Source organism: Musca domestica, unplaced genomic scaffold, assembly GCF_030504385.1.
Source record: "Musca domestica strain aabys unplaced genomic scaffold, Musca_domestica.polishedcontigs.V.1.1 39, whole genome shotgun sequence".
NCBI classification, from domain to species: domain Eukaryota; kingdom Metazoa; phylum Arthropoda; class Insecta; order Diptera; family Muscidae; genus Musca; species Musca domestica.
In genome coordinates this window covers 2,654,026-2,666,297 of record NW_026712326.1, presented here as the reverse complement: position 1 = coordinate 2,666,297, position 12,272 = coordinate 2,654,026, and the positions used below count along the sequence as shown (strand labels likewise).

At 40.9% G+C, this 12,272-nt stretch overlaps 1 protein-coding gene across 2 annotated transcripts in view; it reads left to right on the top strand.

Annotated features, from left to right (window-relative positions):
* LOC101891914 (protein winged eye) overlaps nt 1-12,272 on the top strand; it is a 150,864-nt gene that overhangs the window by 137,782 nt on the left and 810 nt on the right. The window contains exons 4-10 of one of the 2 annotated variants that reach the window (XM_005178167.4): nt 409-558; nt 623-739; nt 1,318-5,207; nt 7,793-8,024; nt 8,642-9,678; nt 9,748-9,933; nt 12,101-12,262. In XM_005178167.4, coding sequence (XP_005178224.1) covers nt 409-558; nt 623-739; nt 1,318-5,207; nt 7,793-8,024; nt 8,642-9,678; nt 9,748-9,933; nt 12,101-12,262 — 5,774 coding nt within the window. Of the gene's footprint in view, nt 1-408; nt 559-622; nt 740-1,272; nt 5,208-7,792; nt 8,025-8,641; nt 9,679-9,747; nt 9,934-12,100; nt 12,263-12,272 lie in introns of both variants that reach the window. The other variant, XM_020034949.2, reaches the window with a different exon arrangement.

Below are 12,272 nucleotides of genomic sequence, written 5' to 3'. Positions count from 1 at the left end.
AAAACTATTATTTTAAAAATCCACGTTTATGTCCTTGGCTCTTAAAAATGTCCATGTTTAGCCATTAAATTTTTTCTAAAAAATCCACGATCATTGGTCTAAGGCTCTTAAAAAATTATTCCTGAAACTCAAATGCTCAATTTTTTTCAAAAATGGGATGGCTCTTAAAAAATATTTTAAAAAACCTCAATTATAGCCCATAAATCTTATTAAAAAATCCCGACAAACTCTTTTTGACCGAAATATAAATTTCTGCTAAAAAGTATGTTTTATTGCATACTTTCAGGCACCTTTTAATAATATCTCTTTTTCATTTAATACTTTATTTTAATTTTTCTATTTCTTTAATCCTTGTTTCTCATAGATTTCATGTTTCTTTTTCTTCTCCTTGTTGTCGTTCTATTTCAGGTGGAGTTGGCACCGGTTGTGGCAATTTCTATTTTACCGGAAATGGTGATTTAATGACCAGTTCAGCCACTGCAGATGAGTTGGCATTGAATGCGGCTAGTTTGCAGCAAAGTGTTAATCGGGCCTCGTCAACATTTTGGCAATATCCAAGTGAGTTCCCATTGACTAATTTATTATTCCTCACATTAAAATTTGTCCCATTTTTTTGTTTCAGATGCGCTTCCCATAGAATCCGTGATTTCGATGTCACCCGCCACTGTAGGTTTACAATACTCGCGAGAGGCAAGTCGTGGCCAAGTTGTTCTATTGCCAGCAACCGCAACGTCTTTAGGTGGGTATTTCTCCAAGTTGTAGAGCATGGGAAGGTGGGGGGAGATTTGTGTGGAGTTTTGTGTAAAACAAAACTCGTACCTCTTCTCCCCTCTCTCCCACACCTCTTTAACTCTAGATTTCATACATCAGCTTTTCTCAGCTTTTAAATGAAACTTTATTTTTGTTTACATTGTGTGCAACATTAAAACTAATCTGCTTAAATTCCCCTTCTCTCTCTTCTCCCCTCAACGCAAAATTTCCCCTCACCCCACACAAACACACAAAATGCTGCCTGCCACTGTCTCGCTTCCATATCCATATCATATCACACTGACTGACCCATTCATACACTCGACCTGTAACATTTCACCACAATCTCAAACCTTTCACCACCAATCCGTTCCACAACCAATCAACCACCCACCCACCTACCACATCAAATCAAATCAATCTGAAAATCCAAAAAAATACCAAAAAAAACTTACAATTCATTTTATTTCACTTTTGTTCCGCTTGTGACATTCTGTGAATATCAATGATTGCAAACCAAAGTCCAAGGATTATCAAATTCAATTCCAATTCTATGTACACCCACAGATCCCTTCCAACAGGCGGCCGCAGCGGCCTTTGTCTGGCCCTCCTACCTACAGCAGGGCACAGCGCCGGCCACTTTACAACCGCCGCCCAATTTCATATTTCCCTCCATGAGTCCGCACTCGACACTGCAAGCGGCAGCAGCAGCCCAACCCTATGCTACGTCCTTGCAGTTTCTGGGCTCGAATTATCTAACGGCAGCGGCGGCGGCAGCAGCAGCTGCTGCAGCCACATCCACCCTGTGCCAGCATAATCAGCAGACGAACAGCACCAGTAGTTCGATAAATTTAAGTTTAGGTGGTAGTGTTGTATCGGGCGCTGCCTCCGGCACCACACTCAGTTCGTCCTCCAGCAGTTCGTCGACCACAACCCGCTTTATGAGTTTGGCCACGGCAAGCACAGGACCGCCGCCGGGTATAAATGATACGGGTCAGGTAATAAAGACAGCCGGAAGTCAGACAACGAAAACGTTGGCCAATGCATCTGGACCGCATGCCACCTTAGCTTTAGCTTCAGCACCAGCCTCACTAATGGCAGCGTCTTCACACCCGCCGACCATACCACCACCGCCGCCCCATCCATTGTTAATACCTCCATCGGCATTGAAATTGGAAGATTGGAGTGGTGGTGGGGATTTTATGGCAGCGGCCGCCTCCAAGACAACGACCACAACAATGACGGCATCAGCCACACTGGGTGTGCCAGCAATTCCGCCACCGCCCGCTCATTTCCTTGATGGTCGTGACAAACTGGCCAATTCAAATGCAACGAATCTGTTGGAATTACCTGCGTCCACAACTCAAGCTTTAAATCTGATGCGTTTGCCCACACCACCAGCCTCGGCCACAATGGAAACGGCAGCCGCAGCAGCGGCGGCGGCTGCAGCGGGTACTCCTCAACTACCACCGCTATTGTTTCATGCGGCAGCTTCCACATCCTCACCCACGCCAGCATTGCTCAATCTTTCGGCCACCCTAAATCGTGTGGCCGCCTCCTGTGCCAGTGTCCCGACCACCAATAGCAGCAGCATCACCACCACCACTACGCCGCAAGTTAGTGTTAGCCTGGCAACAAATACAAATTTTCTCAGTACCCCCACCACAATGGCGTCCACCAACAATGCTAACAACAACACACCTATCGATGGACCTCCCACACCCTTGGGCGATGATATGGCCTTAAATTTCAAATCAAATTTGGATGGAACGCCACCCCAAATCGTTGTGGGAGTTCCAAGAATTGTAAATCCAGTGCTTCCTCCCACAACCATTCCATCAGCAGTTGCCACCACCACCAACAACAACAACAATCCCCCTAATGCCCCACCCCAAATGCAAGATGTCAACATACAAACCGATACACCGGTGTGCAGTGAAGATGAAAACTCCTCATGTCCCCTGAATCAATCATCCCAGCTTCCCAACTCTAGTTCCATGGAACCCTGCACCACGGCCCAGTGTACGCCACCGTTAACACAAAACGATGAACTGTACCATGATGCAGAGGCCCAGGAGCCACTGGAATTGACTAAAACCCAAAGGCCGAACACAACCAGTCCCAGGGTGGAAAGTTCCACAACTTTGCGGCCCGATGAAGATCAGGATGCCGATGCAGATAACGTCCACAATGAGGAACAAAGAATGGCGGCAGACCAGGAGGAACTGGAGCAACAGCAGAACTATCAATTGAAAACGGCTTTAAAGGCCGACTGTCCAGAATTGCAGGAGGAATTCAAAGATGGGCGTCAAACCTCTGTGACACCGGCTCTGATAAGCAGCAGCACAACAGCGGCGGGAACGACAGCAACTGCAACAATGCCGGTGCGCCAAGAGGACTTAACCGGTCTGGAGCTGTTGTCAAACATCAGCACCAGTAACCTGGTGAAGAGTGGTGCGTGTCTACGCGTCAAACAAGAACCCCTGGATCCAATAATCGATCAAAATATGTGCCATGCTACAGCTGAACCCCCTTATTCCACCACGGTAATGGAATCAAATTCCTACAACCCACTGGCGGATACTCAAGCTACAAACTGTGACCAACTACATACGGGAGTTTTAAACTCCAACCATGAACATTATAACCCCGCCGCCCCCACTTCGCCCCTACCCCAACATCAACAGCAGCAGCAACAACAGCTCACGGCATCTTCACCTCCCATCCAGCAGAATGAGGTGGAACCGCTGGGTGGCCTCAAACTATTATGTGCTCTGGCCGAACAACGCATACAGGAGGAAGAAGAAGTCCAAAGTAGCAGTGTTGTTGTCAGCCTACATCCGAATGCCGCAAATGGCTTCTATCGTCCCACTTCCAATGATTCACCTCACAGCTTTGCCTCTACCTCTACAAACTTCCCTCAAAGTTCTACGGGTTTTGTAAAACCAGCTTCCGCCAGCTTCCAAGTGGACTCACAAAACTCCAGCTTTCCCTCCATGGATACGCTGGAGCTACCCTCCACCAGTGGTACTTGTTATGCCAGTCATGCCAACAGCTCTGAGCTTCTCGACATACCCGTCAAACGTAAGAAGCACAAACATTCCAAACACTCATCGAAATCATCCTCTTCCAATTCCAACGGCGGCGGCGGCAGCAGCAGCAAGAAATCTCAAAAATGTGGCAAGAAAAACAAAAAGAAATACTCCAAGGAGAAGAAACGCCACAAAATGCTCGCAGCAGCTGCAGAGGTGCAGGCCAGTGACTTGGATTTCGATGATCCGCAGCTGCAACAGGAGCTGCAGAATGCCTTCCAGAATTGTGTTGATCCCAATTACCAGCGCATGGGTGGCAAATGGCCTACGCCCCAGGAAATCTTTAGCAAACTGGAGAGCAGCATGCGCATGCGTCTGGCCGACATCACGAGGCAGTACCGCAAAAAGAAACGTAAGCTGGATGAAATATCCAAGAACAAGAAAAAGAAGAAATGTTCCAAGCTGCAGGCGGCCACCCAACAGCTATCTTTGGTGGGTAATTCCACTCTCTCCCTGGTAGCCGCCGCCGGTGAGCGAGCTGGGGCCACTACCACCTCGTCGCTGACATCCGCACCCCTGTGTGATTATAAATTTGGTAATTTTTCAACAAAAACCTCTACGACATGTTCGACGACCACCAATTATCTGGCGCCCTCCAGCTTTATACGCTTTGCCACCGATTCTAGCAAGTCGGCCAGCCATCACCACCACCACCACAACCATCCTCAATTCCCACCACCTCCCGAAGTAGAATTAGAAAATGATAATACCACCTCCACAGCCACCTCCAATCCAAACAGCAATCTAAATAGTACCGCCATCTACAAGCCGCTTCGGCTGGAGCCCAGCTGTCTGGCAGCAGCTGCCACAAGTGAACAGCAGCAGCATCAGAGGTCCTCCAACACAACTAGTGTCCTAAGGCTAGCCCAAAAACATGCCTCCTCCGAGAAGCTGTGCCATGTGATTGTCTGCAAAGAACGCAAGCTGGGCAGTTCACAGTCTTCAAGACGTTCCAGTGGTGCTGAAGAGGACGAAGTGGAGGAAGACAATCACGACGACAATCTTCACCAGTCCAGCAGTGATAATCACAATGGACATCGTTCCATGTCAACGGACACTGAAAGTGCTTTGCAGCAGGCGCCTTCAAAATCCACCACCACCACATCATCGACATCTTCCTCGTCGTCGTCGACGTCATCCGGCGCCTCTTCCATGCGAAAAATGAATCCAATCGATCGAACGCTTATGTTAACCCAGGATCATTTGTTCCGCAAGGAGACACGAGTACTTACCGATATGGGTGGTCTATTCTATGCTGGCATCATGAAACCGCTCCAGCCACCAGATGTCTATGCCATAACTTTGGACGGTGAGAGAGGCAATAAATCGCATATTATGTCCCGCGAGGAGATTTTCAAGGATACGGTAAGTTGGGGGAAAAATTATCGAGATTATTTGTTATCGAATACCTTTTTTTCGGAAAGTTATCGATAGTTTTTAATATTGAAATATTTTCAAACTACTCTTCTGGTGTCTACCAGTATTCTATAGAAAATATTGTAATCGGTTGAATTGTTGTTATCGACAAATGTAAAAATCTTGTTATGGACAACTTTTTCTATAGAAAATTTTGTTATCGACAAACTTTTCTATGGAAAATGTTGTTATCGACAAACTTTTCTATGGAAAATGTTGTTATCGACAATATTTTCAATAGAAAATTTTGTTATCGGCAATATTTTCAGTAGCAAATTTTGTTATCGACAATATTTTCAATAGAAAATTTTGTTATCGACAATATTTTCAATGGAAAATTTTGTTATCGGTAATATTTTCTATAGAAAATTTTGTTATCGGAAATATTTTCTATAGAAAATTTTGTTATCGGTAATATTTTCTATAGAAAATTTTGTTATCGGCAATATTTTCTATAGAAAATTTTGTTATCGGTAATATTTTCTATAGAAAATTTTGTTATCGGTAATATTTTCTATAAAAAATTTTGTTATCGGTAATATTTTCTATAGAAAATCTTTTTATCGGTAATATTTTCTATAGAAAATTTTGTTATCGGTAATATTTTCTATAGAAAATTTTGTTATCGGTAATATTTTCTATAGAAAATCTTTTTATCGGTAATATTTTCTGTAGAAAACCTTGTTATCGGTAATATTTTCTATAGAAAATCTTGTTATCGGTAATATTTTCTGTAGAAAATCTTGTTATCGGTAATATTTTCTATAAAAAATCTTGTTATCGGTGATATTTTATGTAGAAAATCTTGTTATCGGTGATATTTTCTGCAGAAAATCTTGTTATCGACAATATTTTCAATGGAAAATTTTGTTATCGACAATATTTTCAATGGAAAATTTTGTTATCGACAATATTTTCTATAGAAAATTTTGTTATCGGTAATATTTTCTATAGAAAATTTTGTTATCGGAAATATTTTCTATAGAAAATTTTGTTATCGGTAATATTTTCTATAGAAAATTTTGTTATCGGCAATATTTTCTATAGAAAATTTTGTTATCGTTAATATTTTCTATAGAAAATTTTGTTATCGGTAATATTTTCTATAGAAAATTTTGTTATCGGTAATATTTTCTATAGAAAATTTTGTTATCGGTAATATTTTCTATAGAAAATCTTTTTATCGGTAATATTTTCTGTAGAAAACCTTGTTATCGGTAATATTTTCTATAGATAATCTTGTTATCCGTAATATTTTCTATAGAAAATCTTGTTATCGGTAATATTTTCTATAAAAAATCTTGTTATCGGTGATATTTTATGTAGAAAATCTTGTTATCGGTGATATTTTCTGCAGAAAATCTTGTTATCGACAATATTTTCTATAGAAAAACTTTTTATTTACAATATTTTCTATGGAAAATGTTGTTATCGAAAATCTTTTTTATAGAAAATCTTGTTATCGATAATATTTTCTATAGATAATCTTGTTATCGACAACATTTCCTATAGAAAATATTGTTATCGACAACATTTTCTACAGAAAATCTTGTTATCGACAACATTCGTATAAAAAATATTGTTATCGACAACATTTTCTATAGAAAATCTTGTTATCGGTAAAATTTTTTATAGAAAATCTTGTTATCGGTAATACTTGCTATAGAAAATCTTGTTATCGGTAATATTTTTTATAGAAAATCTTATTATCGATAATATTTGCTATAGAAAATCTTGTTATCGATAATATTTTCTATAGAAAATCTTGTTATCGATAATATTTTCTATAGAAAATCTTGTTATCGGTAATATTTTCTATAGAAAATCTTGTTATCGGTAATATTTTCTATAGAAAATCTTGTTATCGGTAATATTTTCTATAGAAAATCTTGTTATCGGTAATATTTTCTATAGATAATCGTCTTATCGACAATATTTTCTATAGAAAATCTTGTTATCGGTAATATTTTCTATAGAAAATCTTGTTATCGGAAATATTTTCTATAGAAAGTCTTGTTATCGGTAATATTTGCTGTAGAAAATTTTGTTATCGGTAATATTTTCTATAGAAAATCTTGTTATCGGTAATATTTTCTATAGAAAATCTTGTTATCGGTAATATTTTCTATAGAAAATCTTGTTATCGGTAATATTTTCTATAGAAAATCTTGTTATCGGTAATATTTTCTATAGAAAATCTTGTTATCGGCAATATTTTCTATAGAAAACCTTGTTATCGGTAATATTTTCTATAGAAAATCGTGTTATCGGTAATATATCTTGTTATCGCTAATATTTTCTATTTATTTACCATAGAAATTCTTGTTACCTGTAATTTTTGTTATAGAAAATCTTGTTATCGACAAACTTTTCTATAAAAAATTTTGTTATCGACAAACTTTTCTGTAGAATATGGTAGTCTACCAAATTTTTTGTAAAAAAACATAAATTTTTGTTATAAAGTCAATATTTTCATATTTTGGTATATCTTTTTCGTTTTTCAAAATTAATATCGAATTTCTTTTATTTTCAAGATTTTGGAAGTTGCACCCAAGACGGTGGATGATGTACCTGTGGGAACGCGTCTCTGTGCCTATTGGAGTCAACAGTATCGTTGCCTATACCCGGGACGGGCCATTGAAAGTGAGTCTTCCGATGATGATGTGACGTCACAAGAATTTGTTAGTGTGGAGTTCGATGATGGCGACAGCGGCCGGATCCGCTTACAGAATATAAGATATCTGCTCAGTGATTATCCCATTGTTGGTAAGTCCCGGTGAACCCTAGATATAAATTCGAACAAAAAGCTATTTTGAATTGCATGCCGGAAAGCCTTTTCATATTTTTACACTTATCCCAAGAGAATGAATGTTCTACTCCCAAAAAAAGGGGAGATAATTAATTTTTCTTAATTTGTGTTTTTTTGATAAAAAACGAAAGAGTTCAGGGGATCTATTGACTTTTTGACATAACAACAACAGTTTTGTATCCTTACTAAATTTTTCAAATATTTTTTCTTGGAAATCAAAAAAACAAAATTGCTGCTGGGGTATGCATTTCAGTTTAAGTTGGATTATTTGTTTGTTTTGTCTCGAATTTAGAAAAATCAAAATTCTTATGTTTTTATCTTTTTTATTTCTTGTTTTTCTTTTATAACAACAACTACAACAACAAATACTCCTACTACTACTGTCCTGACCTGTTGTCTCCAAATCAACAAAAATCTTCTACCGTTACTACTACTACATCTACTGCTCCTAATCCTCCAACTACTCCTTCAAAAAAATAACAACAACACCAATTCACACCCACAAAAACACATACACACAAATCTATCAACAACAACAAAAACCCAACTACAACAACAACCACAACACATACAGAGTACAACGATAATCCCCTCTACTCTTTAGGCAAACAAAAGAAAGCCAATGCTAATAAAACCACAAACAATAATGATTCAGATCACCATCAACGTCGCGATGCTGCGACGGCCGCCACAGCCGATAATGGCCGGGATGATGAGCGGCGCATAACCAGCAATGGATCCCATCGTGACTATCACCAGGCGAATGCAATGGAAATCTTTGCCGCCAAGCGTAGCGAGAAGAAGCGTAACAAGAGTCTAAAGAAGAAAGCCCAGCAGATTGTGGTGGTCAGCACAACAAATGGTGTGGGTGGGGGTGCTGCCACAAATGTATCCTCATCATCTGCCGTCGTTACCGCCACCACCACCACCACACTGACTTTGGCAGCAGTGGGAGCATCATCGTCCATGGAATCCACTGAAAGTTTGCGTAAACACCACAAGCACAAGAAGCGCAAGAAACACAAGAAGCATCGTAAAAATCTCATGGAAATCGGCATCGTTTCGGAAATGGAGAAAAAGTTCAGTACATCAGCGGCCACATCGTTTGGCAAGAAAAGTGAACGCACAACAAAAGAGGAAACAACCCCGTCCAAGCATAAACAGCAACGACGACATATTCCTCCTCAACATATTCTCAGTGAGAGCAGCGGATACACCGCCAGCAATGGCAAACAAAAGCTGGAGAATGGCGGAGACTATAAACTCTATCAGAACAATACTCAAAATGAAGATGCTCAATTACGGGCCACGCCAGAAGACGATCAGGATGATGGCGAGGGAGCAGAAGAGGAAGAAGAACAGGCTCAGCCGAACGAAGAAGACGAAGAAGAGGATGAGGAGGAGGAGGAAGAGGACGAAGCAGAAGAGGATGACAACATGAATCTGTCACACATTAAACGTGAATCCAGCAATAATCACCAACGACATCATCAGCATCACAGCCCGGCGTTGGCAGCAACACCACAACAAAGTGTCAAAGTCAAAACTGAACACCTGGAAATGGAAGAGGAGGAGAGCACTTCCAATCTAATGTCGGAAGTTTCTGATGAGGTAGGAATTGAGGTTTCTTTTAAAAATCGAACTTTTTTTAATTAATTTCGTCTTTTTTTCTCTTTCCAGGCTAAGGCTGATGACATGGTCGAACACAACAGTTCCAAGGGTAGTAAAATTGCCGCCTTCCTACCCGACCGCCAGTTATGGGGCTGGCTGGGCACAGCCTATTGCAAGTCTGGCAGCAAGGGTACAAAGGGCCGCATTCGCAAGCAATTTTATAAGACAATTAAGAGGGGAAAAGAAACAATAACTGTGAGTATGACAATCTATGTTGAGGTTCGCCGGAAATCAAACACATTTTATCTAAGCGTTTCAAATCATAATTTTATAAATAAGGTTGGGTTGAAACAAATCAGACCTGGGGGGCTGTTTTTTCCCACTGTCATGGAAAGGTACGACAAAAATATTTTCAAACAAAGATCGTTTTGGAAGGAATGGTCCGATCTCTACAACCTTTATAACAGGTCTTGTGTTGATAGAAATATTGTGATGTGCCAATGGAATCGGGTGTTAATTTCGCGTTTTATGAGCTTCATGGTAGGGTAGCAGTTCAAGGTAGCAGAAGGAGTGGACCGATATTGTCCATCTACCTCAGACGGTCCTCAATTAGCAACCTCCGACTTTCGCTGATTTTGTCTACCGGCTCAGCACGGCCAATGACTGCTACACGGAGGTTATCCGGGTAGATAGTTTGGGAGATTTTCCTTTTCCTGCTAGATTTAATTTTTGGCTTTAGTAGATTTAGGGTCTACAGAAGCTGATTGAATCGTACCAACCACTACTATCTTGCCGATGATGGTGGTAAATAGCGCAGCTGTTGGAGGAGAGGAGAGGGGTTTCCTTTTGAAGGTTTCTTAGCCTCGGGTTGTGGTTTCACAATTAACCGTCCCCTCTTTATCGTTGGACGAGATGAGGAGTTGGTCTCCTTCGGTTCCGCAGAGGCATCGACTCCTTCAGATTCCAACTTATTTTGCTTTTTGCACTTCTTTGCCCTTGTATCAACGGAAGTAGCTTTGGATTTCGTCGATGGTGCAACAGCTGGTGCTGTAATTCCAACAACTGGAATGTTGCTGCTCTCCGCTTTACCCTCGTCTGAAGGTTTGTCCCCAACTGGACTCGCCTACCTGATGGGGTCGGTTAGTAGAGAGACAAACTACTTTTCAAGGGAGCATTACGGATGATTCTTCTCGAACTTCCGTACTGCCTTACGGTTCGTCTTGATTAGGGTTTTTTCCCTCTCCGTAATTTGTAGAGGGTCGCGGTCGAGCAATCTCTTACAGTATCTAACTGACCGCTTGTAACCCCTTCTTGCTTTACCCTCCTTCGAGCTGGAGTCATTGCGGTTGTTTGTGTTATTGGTTGGTGAAGTACCTGCATCCGAGGGTTGAACGCATCGGCGCATGCCGATGGATCTATTTCTTGAGTCAACCTCACCTGGACATCGGTCTGGGAGTTCTCCGTAGCTTTTTGGATTGATTCATTTTTCTGAGATGAAGGTATGACAGTGACGTCGAGCTTCTCATCTGAGAGAGGTGAATCATTCCCAAAGCCAGATGGAACGCTCTCTTGGCTAAACCTCAGGATCCTGTTTTTTTTTTTCAAGAAGTGCTGACAGCTGTTCGCTCTGTCCCTGTATGCTCTCACATACAACGTCTAGGTACGTTAATAGGGCCGAGTCGCCAACCTCATTTAAAATCAAGTCCGTGGCGGTGTCCTGGATTGATACCACCAACGAGGCAGTTGAAAATGTGTGTGGATTTGGTTTTGTTGTTTTTGTGTTTTTTCTTATTGTTCTCCATAAAAATTGTGGACTATGGAGTTGACGATGTCCACCATGACATAGCCTCCCTATCATGGTAAGGACTTGGTAACTAAGCCTGCTACTCGTCAGGGCGCCCAGGTATCGAGGAAGCAAAAGTTCGAATACAGTCGGTACCCTGACTGCAAACTTTGGAACGCTGAAGGACATGGTTTACGTAACACCCCAGCGTTAGGGAGTCCATTGCGGTGAATCAGTCCATTAACTGGATAATTAGGGGTGCCAATCGCTTCACCTCGTCGAGTCCAGGGAACTCTGTGAACTATGCTTTGTCTACAAAAAAACATGGACAGACGGACGGATGGACATGCTTGCATCGACTCAGAATGTGATTCTATGCAGATCATCAAAAGGATCTACGGGTCGATCTCGTTTTCTTTTGCCTGTTACAAACCAATGCACAAAAAAATAATACCCTGACCACCTTGTGGTGTAGGGTATAAAAAGAGAAGGAGTTTTATTTAAGACATTTCTTGAAGATCTCCATTTATATAGGACCACTAAAAAGTCCCATATTCCATTTTAAATATTAAATTTTTAAATATCATTTAGATATCCACTAATTTCGTTTTATTTCGATTTGTGTCGCATCCATTTCAGGTTGGGGATTGTGCAGTATTTTTATCAACTGGACGACCGGATCGTCCCTATATTGGACGCATCGAATCAATGTGGGAGAATTCATGCAATAATAAAATTGTGCGTGTGCGATGGTTTTATCATCCCGAAGAGACAACGGGATGTCCAAAATTGAAATTCCCAGTAAGTTTAC